The sequence below is a fragment of the Labeo rohita genome, chromosome 23 (assembly GCF_022985175.1).
Source record: "Labeo rohita strain BAU-BD-2019 chromosome 23, IGBB_LRoh.1.0, whole genome shotgun sequence".
In the NCBI taxonomy this organism is placed as follows: domain Eukaryota; kingdom Metazoa; phylum Chordata; class Actinopteri; order Cypriniformes; family Cyprinidae; genus Labeo; species Labeo rohita.
The window spans coordinates 4,630,034-4,646,687 of NC_066891.1; the positions used below are offsets into that span (position 1 = coordinate 4,630,034).

The 16,654-nt window shown below is 30.8% G+C and overlaps 1 protein-coding gene and 1 long non-coding RNA gene across 2 annotated transcripts in view; both read left to right on the forward strand.

Annotated features, from left to right (window-relative positions):
- The first annotated feature begins 373 nt into the window (after positions 1–373).
- LOC127154902 (uncharacterized) lies at positions 374–9,347 on the forward strand. The gene is made up of 3 exons (XM_051096783.1): positions 374–633; positions 5,061–5,217; positions 8,811–9,347. The coding sequence occupies exons 1-3, from the start codon at positions 374–376 to the stop codon at positions 9,156–9,158; spliced, it is 765 nt and encodes a 254-aa protein (XP_050952740.1). The 3' UTR covers positions 9,159–9,347.
- A 6,073-nt stretch (positions 9,348–15,420) lies between these two features.
- The window catches only part of LOC127155060 (uncharacterized), a 28,906-nt gene continuing 27,672 nt past the window's right edge, over positions 15,421–16,654 (forward strand). The window contains exon 1 of the long non-coding RNA XR_007825529.1: positions 15,421–16,633. This is a non-coding gene — a long non-coding RNA (uncharacterized LOC127155060). The remainder of the gene's footprint in view (positions 16,634–16,654) is intronic.

Genomic DNA, 16,654 nt, shown 5'->3' on the forward strand with positions numbered 1-16,654 from the left:
TGAGCTCTTCACACAAAGACATATTAGGCCCTTTACAGATAAAACAATCATTCACCGTTCTGGATACGAGATGACTACATTGCGTTGAATAATAATCCTCTGCGTCTTTCATTTGAGGCCCACACACTTGCACTAGACAGCCGTGCATTAGTAATTGTTCATTTGCTTTGTTCGTCTGTGCTGAACCTGGCCGAGTGCATCACAGTGCTTAAGTCTGTCAACAGCAAATTACAAAGGACAGTATCCAGCACATTAAACAGAGTCGTTCACCCCCTCCTTTCCTTTTTGACTATAGCACATCTGCTTGCTGTCTGCTCCCCAGGGCCAGCGCTGTGTAATCTATTGCATTAGCTCACATTAGCGCATATCGCCCATGGGTCTCGATAATCACAAACGCAAAATGAGCATTTCACTTAGTATCACCCTCACATGCCCCTCAAACAGAGGCCAGAGCGAGCATCTGGATGGACGGCAGGGGGAAGGAAGCACAACCTCGGTTCGTGACACGCTTCCTGTTTGCCCAAATCCCTCAAGTCCAATCCGAAGCGTCATTTTCCGCCTCTTAAGGGGGTTTCTAGCGAACACGGTTTTCTTTTGCTGTGTTTATTTGATGCCGCTGGTCTGCGGTGATCGGTACACGTCTGGATCAAGCCTCATTACGGCTTGTGAAAGTTGGAAAGCACACAGGCTTCTTGTAAATCATTGGCCGTGATGAGGGAGTTTAGTGTTGCTTTAGCGGTGCTGAGGTTGTTTGGAGTAAGAAAAATGTTTTTTCAAGGCAAACACGACCACGGATTTGCAAGGAGCCTAATAGCCACTTGCTTCAGTCCCCAAAGTGTTGTATTTTACCCTCAGAATCGAAGAAAACAAATTAAGAAATTATATTTTGCATGAAGAAAATGAAAGCAGCTCATTAGGAGGTTTTGTATTGTGACTTTATTTTAAAATTACCACATTTCCTCCACAATTTACTCCAGGTTGTCCCATTTTCTTCCCATTTTGTTATCTTCATGACTGTAATCCAAAACAAGGATATTTTAAGAGAGAATTTTACCTATGCATAATTTTAGTGTTAGTTAATAGGATTTTCGGTTTTACTAAATTACACTTCTTTAATGAAATAAAAAAGGATTATTTTAATTATTACCTTTAATTATACTAAGCATTACATTTAGAATTTTGAGTAGAAATTTGCTTAATTTTTATAAATAATTTCCTAATGCAAAAATAAATAAATAATAAATACAATAAAATTATATAAAAAAAAAACCAATGGACTTTTTATCAGGCCTTATTATTATTATTATTATTATTATTATTATTATTATTATTATTATTATTATTATTATTACACTAAAAACATTTTAGAAGCATTACATTTTAAATTTTGAGTAGAAATTTGCTTAATTTTTATAAATTCTTAATGCAAAAATAAACTAATTAATTAATTAATAATAATAATAATAAATAAAATAAATCATATAAAAAACAAATGGACTTTTTATCAGGCATTATTATTATTATTATTATTATTATTATACAGACTAAAAACTGGTTTAGAAACCATTTTCACTCAGAAATTGCTAGTAAATTTGACAAATTCTTGCAAAGAATCAGCAAGTGTCACTCTGAATTAAAATCATTTTTGTATATTTGTATATTTTGACTGTAATGCAAAACAAGTATATTTTATGATAGAATGTTAAGTATGCATAATTTTAGTGTTAATTATTAGGATTTTCAGTTTTACTAAATTACAATTCTTTAATGAAATAAAAAGGATTATTTTAATTATTACCTTTAATTATACTAAGCATTACATTCTACATTTTGAGTAGACATTTGCTTTTTTTTCTTTTTAAATAATTTCCTAATGCAAAATTAAATTAAATTAAATTAAATTAAATTAAAAAAAAAACTGGACTTTTTATCAGGCCTTATTTATTATTATTATTATTATTATTATTATTATTATTATTATTATTATTATTATTATTATTATTATTATGCACACTAAAAACTGGTTTAGAGACCATTTTCACTCAGACATTGCTAGTAAATTTGACAAATACTTGCAAAGAATCAGCAAGTGTCACAATTAAAATCATTTTTGTATATTTGTGTATTTTATGTAAAATAATTTTTATTTAAGTTCTTCCAGATGCAGCTGCAATGATTTAACATTAAACTCTGCTCCCTTTATTGTAAAAAAAAAAAAAAAAAAAAAAAAATTAAAGCTTTACTTTAAAAAGGATCAAAAGAAATCAAATTAAGAAATTATATTTTGCATGAAGAAAAAGAAAACAGCTCATTAGGAGGTTTTGTATTGTGACTTTGTTTTAAAATCACCACATTTCCTCCACAATTTACTCCAGATTGTCCCATTTTGTCATTTTCATGACTGTAGTGCAAAACAAGTATTTTTTTTTTTTGATAGAATTTTAAGTATTCATAATTTTAGTGTTAGTTAATAGGATTTTCAGTTTCACTAAATTACAGTTGTTTTTAACAAAATAAAAAAGGATTATTTTAATTATTACCTTTAATTATACTAAGCATTACATTTTAAATTGAGTAGAAATTTGCTTAATTTTTCTTAAATACTGAAATAGTATTTTCTTTTAAAATATACTCCGACAATATTTGTTTTCTGTACAACTTCAAAAATGTAATTAATTAATTAAAAAAAAAAAAGTACATATATTTTATGTAAAATAATTGATTTTTAAATTGTTATTCTTTCAGATACAACTGTAATGATTTAACATTACACTCCACTCCCTTTATTGTTAAAATAAAATAAAATAAAGCTTTTCTTAGAATGTAAAGAATCAAATAAAGAAATTATATTTTGCATGTAGAAAATAAAGAGTTCATTAAGAGGTTTTTACGCTGTAACTTTATTTTAAAATCACCACATTTCCTCCACAATTTGCTCCAGATTATGCAATTTTCTCAAATTCTCATGTTTAAGTTGTGTTCATTACTAATGCAAAACAAGATATATATTTAAAATAGAATTTTAAGTATGCATAATTTTAGTGTTTAGTTAATAGGATTTTCATTTATGCTGATTTACATTTCTTTAATAAAATAATAAAAAAAAGGATTATTTTAATTTAATTATCCTAAACATTACATTTCAAATTTTGAGTAGAAATTTGCTTATTTCATAATGCAATAAATAAATAAATAATGGGATTTTTATTCTGCATTTTTAATTATTTTATTATTATTATTATTATTATTATTATTATTATTATTATTATTATAAACACAAAGCTGGTGTATAAGCAATTTTCACTCAGAAATTGCTAGTAAATTTGACAAATTAAACAATCAGCAAGTATCACATTGAATTAAGCAAGAAATTTAAAGTATAAAAACTAAAATAGTATTTTCTTTTAAAACATACTCCAACAATATTTGTGTACAAATATTTTATGTACAACTTTTTTTAAAAAAAAAATAATAATAATGTATATTTTATGTAAAATATTTATTTTTAAATTCTTATTTTTTCAGATACAACTGTAATGATTTTCCAGATTGTCCCATTTTAAGTCATGTTCATGACAGTAATGCAAAACAAGATATATTTTTTAAATAGATATTATTATACATTATTATTACTATTATTATTATTATACACAAACTGGTGTAGAAACAATTTTCTCTCCGAAATTGCTAGTAAATTTGACAAATACTTGCAAAGAAACAGCAAGTATCACATTGAATTAAGCAAAAGAAAAGTTTGGAGTACAAAAACTGAAATCGTATTTTCTCTTAAAACATAATACAACAATATTTGTTTTATGTACTTACAAAGAATATTTTTTACATATATTTTATGTTAAATAATTTATTTTTAAATTCTTATTCATCCAGATTAAAGTTTTCCTTAGAAGTTTTTGAAAGAATCGAAACAAATCAAATTAAGAAATTCTATTTTGCATGAAGAAAACGAAAAGGTTTTTACGCTGTGACTTTTCTCATGCAAAACGATGCAAAGCAAGATATATTTTAAGATACAGTTGTAAGTATACATAATTTTAGTGTTAGTTAATAGGATTTTCATCCTATGCTAATTTACATTTCTTTGAAGTTTAAAAATATATACATATTATTACATTTAATTATCCTTAGCATTACAATTTACATTTTGAATAGAAATTTGCTTATTTTTTTTATAAATAATTTCCTAATACAAATAAATAAATCAAATAAAAAATGAATGGCAATGACTTTTTATTAGGCTTGTTTATTATTATTCACAAACATGAAACAATAGTGTAGAAATGGTGCTCTTATTCTCCAAGATACAGCTGTAACAATTTAACATTAAACTCAGCTCCATTTATTGTTCAAAAATGAAAGCTTTCTTAAAAGTTGCAATTTTTGCATGCCAATATGAGTAATATTCAATTTTATCCCGCAACCTATTGTTGAATGCAACATTATGCATTTGCATTTTCAGTTGCAATGCTATTCTATACACTCTCGTGTTTGTCACCCATGATTAATTCCACAATCAAAAGTGTTCAATAATTAGCGAGGCTGGTTGCACTTAATTACACAGTACGTGTAGTTACACAGTGTACCTAGGTTACTACATGGTTTAGGGTTAGGTTTAGGAGTAGGTTCAGGGTTACTACCTACTGTAGTTATTACCTAGTTATAGTAATTACTATAATAAGTACAAAGTCAGTACACGAGGAACAAGACTGTGAAATAAAGTGCTACCATGAGGTTAAAGTCACTAATATGCAGCATTTAGTGATAAATAAGGTATAAAGAGCTTTAGTGGCAGCTTGTATCTTTTATATGAAAGTGCATGAGTCGTAATAGTCATATTTGTTACTACAACAGCAGCTGCAGTTTATTTATGTGTAAAACTTGGGTAAATAAAAAGATGGCTGCGCCTTTAAATGTTCTCTTAACTAGCATTTTCTAATGCACACATGCAATGCAGAGCAACTATTACAGCTCGCGTCGTCATCCCCTGCTGTTACAGCACAATAGTTAATTCCTGTTTTCGTCCTGCCTTGTTTTCTGTGAAGGTGTGGGCCCCTTTGTGCCCGGGGTCACACCCTGCCGAAGAGACGTTTATTTCCACTGGGTTCTGCTTTATTCGCCACAGGAGGTGTTGCTTTTGCTGACATAGGGATCTGGCACGCAGCGCACGGCCCGGGCCCCACGCAATGCTGTGTGCAGCAGGTAATGTGCAGGAGAACAATACTCAGATGTTAATTAGAGTTATGTGCAACATGGGGCCGCATGCGGTTACCCTATTGCCTTTCATAGTATTTGCGAGAGCTTTTGTGGCGATATTCCCCACGGACGAGTAGTATAAGGCGACTGTATACATATTTTATTAGCGCCGTTTCCCCCTGTCAGGCAAATTATTTGTTCGCCGTAAAAATGTTTGACTGTCTGCTTCGGTTTGATATTTTAAAATCAATGTTTTGATTAATTAATCATACCAAATTAAGTGTGTATTTTAATCAGTATATACCCTGCCACTTATGTTGTTTTTGTGTTGTATGTTTCATCATGTTTCATGGCTTAGTGCACAATTCGGATCCAAAATGTGCTTTCATGCAAACGTTGCATCCACTCGTCTGTGCACGTATTTCATTTCACGTAGACTTTGATGCAGATCAGTGGGTGTTTTACATGAGTAACACAAGCGTGAGCTCGGAGGATAAATATATATGTGTGTGTGTGTGCGTGTATGCATGGGCTATTTATATACACCACCAGTCAAAAGTTTGGAGTAAATGTGTTTTTTTTTTTTTTTTTTTTTTTTTGATTAGGGATGCAGTAAAAACAGTAATATTGTGAAATATTATTACAATTTAAAACAGCTGTGTTTTATTTGAATATATTTTAAAATTTTAATGTATTTTAAAATGTAATTTATTACTGTGATCAACTTAAAAATTAAAAAACAATTAATAAAATTGTGAGATATAAATTAAAAATTGCAAGAAAAATTTTATAATTGTAAGATATATAATTTAAAATTGCAAGTGTCATAATTATGAGATACAAACCAAAAATTTAAAGAATCAGAATTGTGAGATATAAACTAAATATTGCAAGAAAATGTAATAATTGTGAGATACAAACTAAAAATTGCAAGGTAAATGTTGTAATTATGAGATACAAACAAAAAATTGCAAGAAAAATATAATAATTGAGATATAAAATTTAAGAAAAATATTGTAAGAAAAATGTCAGAATTATAAGATACAAACTAAAAATTTAAAGAAAAGGTCAGAATTGTGAGATATAAACTAAATATTGCAAGAAAAATGTCAGAATTGTGAGATACAAATAAAAAAATTGCAAGAAAAAGTCAGAATTGTGAGATATAGACAAGAAATTGCAAGAAAAATGTTATAATTATGAGATATAAAATAAATATTGCAAGAAAAATATAATAATTGAGATAAAATTAAAAATTACAAGAAAAATATTGCAAGAAAAATGTCATAATTATAAGATACAAACTAAAAATTGCAAGAAAAATTTTAATAATTGATATGAACTAAAAATTTAAAAGTCAATCGTGAGTTAGAAACTAAAAATTAAAAGAAAAAGTCATTGTGAGATATAAATTAAAATTGAAAGATAGTCATAATTGTAAGATATAGACTAAAAATTGCAAAAAAACAAAAACAAATGTGAGATATAAAATTAAAAATTACAGGAAACATGTCATAATTGTAAGATACAAACTAAAAACTGAAAGAAAAAGCCATAATTGTGAGATTTAAACTAAAAATTGCAAAAAACAAATGTCATAATTTTAAGGTATAAAATAAAAAAATTACAAGAAAAATAGAGATACAAACTAAACATTGAAAGAAAAAGTCAGAATTGTGAGTTATAAATTGAATATTGCAAGAACAATAATTATGAGATACAAACAAAAAATTGCAAGAAAAATGTTATAATTGTGAGATATAAAATTAAAAACTACAAGAAAAATATTGCAAGAAAAATGTAGAATTATAAGATACAAACTAAAAATTGAAGGAAAAGGTCAGAATTGTGAGATACAAACAAAAATTTAATGAAAAAGCCATAATTGTGAGATTTAAACTAAAAATTGCAAAAAACAAATGTCATAATTCTAAGGTATAAAATTAAAAATTACAAGAAAAATGTCATAATTATAGGGACACAAACTAAAAACTAAAAAAGAAAAAGTCAGAATTGTGAGATATAAACTAAATATTGCAAGAAAAATGTCGTAATTGTGAGATATAAAATTAAAAATTGCAAAAAAAAAAATTAATAAACATAGAGATCCAAACTAAAAATGGAAAGAATTAGAATTGTGAGATAGAAATTAAAAATTGCAAGAATAATGTAATGATTGTGAGATATAAATCGAAAGAGAAAGTCATAATTGTAAGATATAAACTAAATATTGCAAGAAAAATGTCAGAATTGTGAGATTCAAACAAAAAACTGAAAGAAAAATATAATAGAGATATAAAATTAAACATTACAAGAAAAATATTGCAAGAAAAATGTCAGAATTATAAGATACAAACTAAAAATTGAAAGAAAATGTCAGAAATGTAAGATATAAACTAAATTTGCAAGACAAAATGTCATAATTATGAGATACAAACAAAAAATTGAAAGAAAAAGTCAGAATTGTGAGATATAAACTAAATCTTGCAAGAAAAATGTCATAATTATGAGATACAAACAAAAAATTGAAAGAAAAAGTCAGAATTGTGAGATATAAACTAAATCTTGCAAGAAAAATGTCGTAATTATGAGATACAAACAAAAAATTGAAAGTAAAAGTCAGAATTGTGAGATATAAACTAAATCTTGCAAGAAAAATGTCATAATTATGAGATATAAACTGAAAATTGAAAGAAAATAAACTAAATATTGCCCAAAAAAAGTAAATGTGATTTTAATGAAAGAAGACTTTTTTGCTCACCAAGGCTGCATTTATTTGATCAGAGATGCAGTAAAAACTGTAATATTGTGAAATATTATTACCATTTAAAATAACTCTTTTCTGTTTGAATATATTTTAATATATAATTTATTTTTGTGATGCAAAGCTGAATTTTCAGCATCATAACTCCAGTCTTCAGTGTCACACGATCCGTCAGAAATCATTCTAATATTCTGATTTGCTGCTCAAGAAATATTTATCATCAATGTTGAAAAATGGTTTTGATGCTTGATATTTTTGTGGAATTGTCATACAGTGCCATTCAAAAAAAAAAAAAAGTAAGATTTTACAAAAAGCTGTTCTTTTAACTATTTATTTATAATATTAAGCTGCAATACTGACTTTTCAACATTGATTACAAAAATCATTGTTTATATTTGAGGACCAATAATAATTAATAATTTAGCAGCAAATCAGCATATTAGAATGATTTCTGAAGGATCATGTAACACGGAAAACTGGAGTAATGTTACTGAAAATTCAGTTTTGTATCAAAGGAATAAATTACATTTTAAAATGTACTCAAATGGAAAACAGTTATTTGAAATTGTAATAATATTTCACAATATTGCTATTTTTTGTGTATTTTTTTGTATCAAATATTAAAATAATAATAGTATATTCATGTAATGCAGTATAGCTTTTCTGTGCTATTTAAGATGTTCAAAAATGCACTCAAAATATGATTTGGGACAAATTTAAAATGTCTTATAGTAACTACGATGTGATTCATTTGATATCTGTATAATAAATTCAGTTAAACAGTTCTGAATATACTTTCTAACACTGGGTCTTCTTTCTTGTTTCTTTGTTTCAGGCGTCTGTTTCTCCTCACTCCAGACAAAAGCAGCACATGGAAACTTCATATCAGTCATGTGGTCTCTTCATGGGCGATGTTGTCGTCATTGATAATTGCCTCCTCCAGATTGTCAACTTGCATGTATTAGCAAGTGGGCCAGACGAGCACGGTGAGACCGAAGGAATCCGACTTGTGTTTTTTTGGAGGGATGTAAAGTCGGCGTTCGCTGTGATTGCTCATCATCGTCGGTGGATCCCTCTGAGAAAGAAGGGAGATATAATGGCTCTTGCGGAAAAAAACAGCCGCTGGCCTCGGGAAAGGGATTTGGGTGTCTGGAGACAAGCAGGACCATATGGAGCGGGCTAAGATAGCAAGGCACACGTTCAGAATAATGGATGATGTGTCATGTTTCATGTTGCTAAGAAGCCATCAAGAGACCTGGTTGGGGGAAATCAAAAGACGTACGTACAGTAAAAGCGACTGTTTCTGCGTTTAAAGATTTCGCTGCTTCCATCAGCCCACGTTTGCTCTCTGTTGGCTGAACCCATTAATGGGATGAGGATTTTTAACAAATGACATTGTTGTCATTGTTCCCTAAAAATGGGGCAAAAAAACTATTTAACACACTTTTTGGGCAAAGAACACGCCCAGCTGTTGAATAGTACATTTCCTAAAGTCTTAAAGGAATAGTTTAACTCAAAATTCACTTACGCGCACACACATAAATATCATACATACAATAATACATCCACAAAATATTAACCAGCAAAAAGGGTTTTCAACATTGATATTAATAAGACATGTTTCTTGCATATCAAATCAGCATATTAAAATGATTTCTGAAGGATCATGTGTCATTCTGAAGACTGAAAATTCAGCTCTCAGGAGTAAATTACAGTTTAAGACTTTTAGATTGTTTCCTGCGATTCTTAAAAAAGTTAGAACTGAGACAATTCTGAGCTGACATCTCACAACCTTGTTGAATTATCTGTCATGAAATAAATAAATAAATGCAATTGCTTTTTTTAATCACAATTCTATTATTTATATTAGAACTATGTGGGAAAAAAATCTGAATTGTTAGATATAAACTAAGAAATGGAAGAAAAAAACTGAATTGTAAGATATAAACTAAGAAATGGAAGAAAAAAACTTAATTGTTAGGTATAAACAAAACATTGAAAGAAAAAGTCAGAATTGTGAGAAAAATTGAAAAAAAAAAATGTAAACTGTAAAATACAAACTAAAAAGTTGAAAGAAAGTCATAATTGTAAGATAATCACTAAAACTTGAAAGAAAAGACAGAACTGTGAGATTAAAAAATTCAAGAAAAATTCCGTAGTTTTGAGATGCACACTAAAAATTAAAAGAAAAAGTCAGAATTGTGAGATATAAAATTAAAAATTGCAAGAAAAATGTTATAATTATAAGATACACACTAAAAATTAAAAGAAAAGGTCAGAATTGTGAGATGTAAAATTAAAAATGCCATAAATGTAAGATGCAAACTAAAAGTTGAAAGAAAAAAGTCATAATTATGATACAAAAATGAAAAATTGCAAGAAAAAAGTCATAATTGTAAGATACAAACTAAAAAATGAAAGAAAAAGTCATAATTGTAACATATAAAATAGATAAAATTATAAGATATAAAAAATGTCAATTGTGACTTTTATAAAAATGTTATAAAAATTGAAAGAAAAAGCCAGAATTGTGAGATGTAAAATTAAAAATTGCAAGAAAAATGTCATAATTTTAAGATACAAACTAAAATTGAAAGAAAAAGTTAGAATTGTGAAAGGTAAACTAAAAGTTGAAAGAAAAAAGTCAATTCTGAGATACAAACAAAAATTTATAGAAGAAAGTCAGGAATGTGAGAAATAAAATTAAAAATTGCAAGAAAAGTGGCATAAATATAAGATACAAACTAAAAGTTGAAAGAAAAAAGTCATAATTGTAATATAAAATGAAAAATTGTGAGAAAAATTTAATAATTTTGAGATATAGACAAAAAATGGAAAGATAGTCATAATTGTGAGATACAAACTAAAATATGAAAGAAAAAGTCATAACTGTAAGATATACAATGAATAATTGCAAGAAAAATGTCAGAATTTTGAGATACAAACTAAAAACTGAAAGGAAAAAGTCGCAACTGTGAGATGTAAAATTAAAAATTGCAAGAAAAATGTTATAATTGTAAGATACAAACTAAAAATTAAAAGAAAAGGTTAGAATTGTGAGATGTAAACTAAAAATTGAACGAAAAAATGTCAATTCTGAGATACAAACTAAAAATTGAAAGAGAAAGTCAGGAATGTGCGAAATAAAATACAAAGTTGCAAGAAAAATGCCATAAATGTAAGATACAGACTAAAAATTAAAAGAAAAAGTCAGAACTGTAAGATATAAAATTAAAAATTGCTAGAAAAAATGTCATAATTTTGAGATCCAAACTTAAAATTTAAAGAAAAGGTCATTGTGAGATAGAAACTAAAATTGAAAGAAAGTCATAATTGTAAGATACAAACCGAAAATTTTGATAATTATAAGATATACACTAAAAATTGAAAGAAAAAGTCATAAATGTGAGATATCATCGAAGAAAGACGTCAATACACACAATGTTTCAAGTTAATCTATTCTCCTGTCTGATTTGTTTGTTGGGCAGAATGGCAGATTCTGCATTATGATTGGTCGGATCGCCTGTCAATCAAGCTGTTTGCAAACGGTCAGTTATCTTTTGTTTAATTGTTTTATTCTCTGGTGGAAACAAGCTTCCATACTAGACTGAGTAAACAGTGATACAATGTACATTTTTGGGTGCACTGTTCCTTTAAATAACATCTTTAAATGCTCTCTTAACACCCTTCTGATTGGCCACCAAAATGATCCCCGTTCAGGAAATTTCATCTTGTAAACAAAAAGCATAATCACTCTTCCCCAGATGTTGCATTAGCGTATTCGACACCAAACCGCTGAGGGAGATACGAGACCGAGGTCACGACCCCGTGAAAATATACATCTAACGTCGGCCCGTCTGAGCCCGTCTTCCCTTCTATCATCGAGCCATAAATATTACAATGCCTAAACATCACAATCTCAAAACACAGCGCAGAATTGATAGATGGAGGGTGAATGATAGATGGAAGACAGCTTTGTTTTCCACCTTTCTACACTCTGGATCAGGAGCACGGGGCGGCGGGCTATTTTTCTTTTTTGCCAGGGGAGTTTTTCTCTTTTTCTTTCTTTTTCTTTTCGCAAAAGCACGTCCACTAAGTGTGATTCCCCCCCCTCGCTCTCTTTTTCTGCCTCCTGCGCTCTACCTGCATGTGAAATGCGTCTGCATACCCCTAACCTCGCTTTTTCCTCCTGTGTCAGAGCCACCCTTAAGTGCTGTTGCCGATACCCATGAGTAAGCCCCATAAAAGCCGCACCATCGCCGCGGCCGTTATTGTTTCTTGCGGATGATTGATTGATGGATGAGGGCTGACACTTCAATGAAGCCATTTCCACTGGCATCTCTATCCGATGATGTGCAGCGTATATTTTCTATCCACGCCTCATTGCTCGCCTGTGTCATTCCTGGAAGTTCATTTACACCATGTTCCCTGAAGGACCTTTTTTTTTTTTCTTTTTTTTTTTTTTTTGCCCATCTCCCTTTTTTCTCTCTCTTTTTTTTTCTACTGTTTTTCTCCTCATGGTGTCATAAAATAATGCTATTTCTTGTAGGCTCTGTGGGAGCCAGGATAATTTGCGCAGAGTGACAAAACAAAAGGCATGGAGAGGTTACTTACAGAAGGAACATGTCTTTATTAAATGTATGTATGATTAAATGTAAATCTGCTTAACTATAGTATTGTCATTCCTGCTGTGCAGGATCTTTTTGGTTTCATTTTTAGCATTTAAAAAACGTTAAACTCACATTTTTTTAAAGGTTGAAATCATTTTAGTCCCTCACAATATCATTAAGTAAAATCAAGGGTTAATTTTAAATAATTCTACTACTATTATTATAGATGTTGCTATATTTGTTTATTTTTTAGAACTGAGTTTATCTAGAAATATTGCTTTAATCGGGTATTTCATGTTTTTCACAATGTTTTACATGCGTTCACACGTTTTATGCTGTTATTTTTGTGTAATGTCCCTTTAAGAAAACAAAAGCCTGTTCATTAATGACATCATCTTCCAGGAAGTGCCATTGTTTTGGAGGGAAAACAACAGCAGCAACAACAGTAAGTATAAGCAATAGATTTGATCAATTCTGTGATGCATTAGTTTATGTTACTCGAAAATAATTTTTTATTAAATTGACCCACCCCCTTTATTTCTATTGCTATGTCTGACAAGCCATGATGCTTTCACCCCAAATGTTGCCAAATCCGACTTTTTTCTGTGGAATTGGGTTACTTTTACACTGTTGTCACGGATTGTTTTTCATGTCCAATAATGTGATATTTAGCCCCAGGAATGCAAATTTTACCATGGGATCCCCTCCAAAACGATTGGGTGGGGGTTTTTTTTGTAAAAACCTGGCAACCCTTCATGTTCTCACACAGTGAAAAATACACTGCGGAGCAAAGAGAAAACTAACAACACGCCAACAGACAAGACAGGTAGGCTACTACAGAAAAAAATGACAGATTCCGCATTATGATTGGTCAGATCTCCTGTCAATCAAACTCCCTGCAAAGGGACAATTAAGTAAACATGAGGGTTAATTTTAAATAGTTCTACTACTGTTAATTACAGATGTAATGCAATGTTTTTTTTATGTATTAAGTCTCAGCTTTCAAATTTTGTCATTTTGTAAGAAATTCAAACAGTAAACACTATTTTGTTTTTTGTTTTTTTTTATTAAATTGACACTTTGTAAAGACCCGCCCCCTTTCGTTACTGTTTTTGTCCTACAAGCCATGGCAATCTCACATGTTGCCAAATCCGCTATTTTTCTGCAAAATTAGGCTACTTTTACACTGTTGTCACGGGTTGTTTTTCATGTCCCCGCATATTGAAGCAATACTTAGTGCCTGGAATGTGACTTTTACCGGGGGACCCCTCTGAAACGCGATTGGGCTAGTTTTGGTGTGAACACCTGGCAACCCTCACCACACATTATGTTCTCACGCAGTAAAAAATACATGTACGTCAAGGAGCTAAGAGAAGCTAAGAGACACACAAGACAGAGCAAGTTCAAGTCTACCAACAATATGTTCTGCTGTCTGGTTTGTTTATCAGACAAAACTGACAGATTCCGCATTATGATTGGTCAGATCTCCTGTCAATCAAACTCCTCGCAAAGGGACAATTAAGTACACATGAGGGTTAATTTTAAATAGTTGTACTACTGTTAATTACAGATGTAGCTATATTTGTCATATTTATTTTTAAAACGGAAAAACGAAGTTTATCAGGAAATACAGTTTATATCGGACATTTCATGTTTTTTTTTTTATGTATTAAGTCTCAGCTTTCAAATTTTGTCATTTTGTAAGAAATTCAAACAGTAAACGCTATTTTGTTTTTTTGTTTTTATTATTAAATCGACACTTTGTAAAGACCCGCCCCCTTTCGTTACTGTTTTCGTCCTACAAGCCATGGCAATCTCACATATTGCCAAATCCGCTATTTTCCCACAAAATTAGGCTACTTTTACACTGTTGTCGCAGGTTGTTTTTCATGTTTTTAATGAAGCGATATTTAGCGCCTGCAATGCGACTTTTACCGGGGGACCCCTCTGAAACGCGACTGGGCTAGTTTTGAGTAGCAATTGGTTTTTGTTTGGTTTGGTTTTGGTGTGAACACCTGGCAACCCTCGCCACACATTATGTTCTGACGCAGCGAAAAACAACATCGCAGAGCAAAGAGAAAACTGACAACGGGTCGACAGACAAGACAGAGCAGGTTGCTTTAGGTATGAAACAAAAATCTCAGCTTTCAAATTTTGTCATTTTGTAAGAAATTCAAACAGTAAACACTATTTTGTGTTTTTTTTTTTTAATGTCATTTTTTTTTTATTATTAAATCGATACTTCGTAAAGACCCGCCCCCTTTCGTTACTGTTTTTGTCCTACAAGCCATGGCAATCTCACGTGTTGCCAAATCCACTATTTTCCCGCGAAATTAGGCTACTTTTACACTGTTGTCGCGGGTTGTTTTTCATGAAGCAATATTTAGCGCCTGGAATGCAACTTTTACAGGGGGGCTCCTCTGAAACGCGACTGGGCTAGTTTTGAGTAGCAATTGGTTTTTATTTGGTTTGGTTTTGGTGTGAACACCTGGCAACCCTCACCGCACATTATGTTCTGAAGCAGCGAAAAACAACATCACAGAGCAAAGAGAAAACTGACAACGGGTCGACAGACAAGACAGAGCAGGTTGTTTTAGATATGAAACAAAAATCTTAGCTTTCAAATTTTGTCATTTTGTACACTAAATATCATTTCGTGGCTCTTTAATGTGCTGCAGCACTTCAGTTTAAGCGGCACGTCATCCGATCATCTCTTCTTCTTTACTAGTTATATGGAATAATAGACATAAATAAACAACAAAACACATCGTTTCAACCGCGGAAAGACATCAATACATCATTTTTTTTCAAGTTCAAGTCCACAGACGTTAATCTAAGTTACTCTCCTGTTGGCAGATTTGGCATTATGATCATTCAGATGATCATTCAGCCTGTCAATCAAACTCCCTGCAAAGGGTCAATTGTAGAACTTGCTGTGATAATTAATACATTTCCCCCAACGGGAAAAAGTTAACTTTAGGTGTTTATTTCTATTTTGTTAGATTACATCTGGTTAATTTTCTTGCAGATGTGTAAATACAGTTCAATCAGAGCATATTTCATAAGACGTTTATAGAAATACTTCCTTAAATTACAACACAAGCTCATTCATTTTTTGTTTTAAAAGTGTACTGGATAACAGGAATGTCCCGGCAACTCTGTTAGCATTTAAGGTAATTACCCACAACGTTAGTCAACCGGCAACTAATGGTGTGGCTTCCTGTTTTTGCTTCCAGAATATCGTAGCAATAACAACGATTTTTCAGTTGGTGAGTTGAAGAAGAAAGATTGCTTTTCGAAGACAATTCCTCATTTTTATCTCATATGGAGAGCAGATGGCAGGCCTGCATCAGTGCAGGAGGCTTTCTGGGATGACAGCCATGAGATTCCCCCTCAGGTGCCATTGGAGCCCTCATGTGCCGGGAGTGTGATGGTTGGGACATGGCACCTCCTCGTGAAAGAATGGCTCTCTGTTCGCCTCCCTTTCTCACTTCGTAATGGTGCTTGCTAACAACCTAATATTTCAAGTGTATGTGTGCACACACAGTGGCTCAAACAGTATGGACTCTCTTCTCTCCTTCTCTGACAGTCTATTTCTTTGTGTGTGGGTATGAAAACACGTCCTTGGATTGGAGCTGAAGATCTAAGGACAGAATTATCTTCTTATTAGGAGTATTCTGCTTAGTTTAATGCTCGTTAATTAGTTTAATGAACCGCTAATTGTCTATGGATAGTATTTGTGAGAGAAATTTGAACTACGGTAATGCACTTCACATTGGTTATATTGGAAGTATAAAAAGCAGAAATGCAAAGCTTGTGATTTTATTCAAACTTTAAGTCTGCTATTTTAGCTAGTCATGCTATGAGTCAAAAGTCAAAGTAGAGAGAGTGTGATGGTTGGATATTTTATTTAAATTAGTGATTCTTTACAATTTACAAGGCTTCACTGAAAAAATACAAAGGATAACATGTTTTCTGTCTTTTCGTAGAAACCAAGGTCTGTGATAATTGACAACATGCCACAATTTAAAAAAAGTAACCTAAACAGGTAAGTAATTTGAAAGTCCAA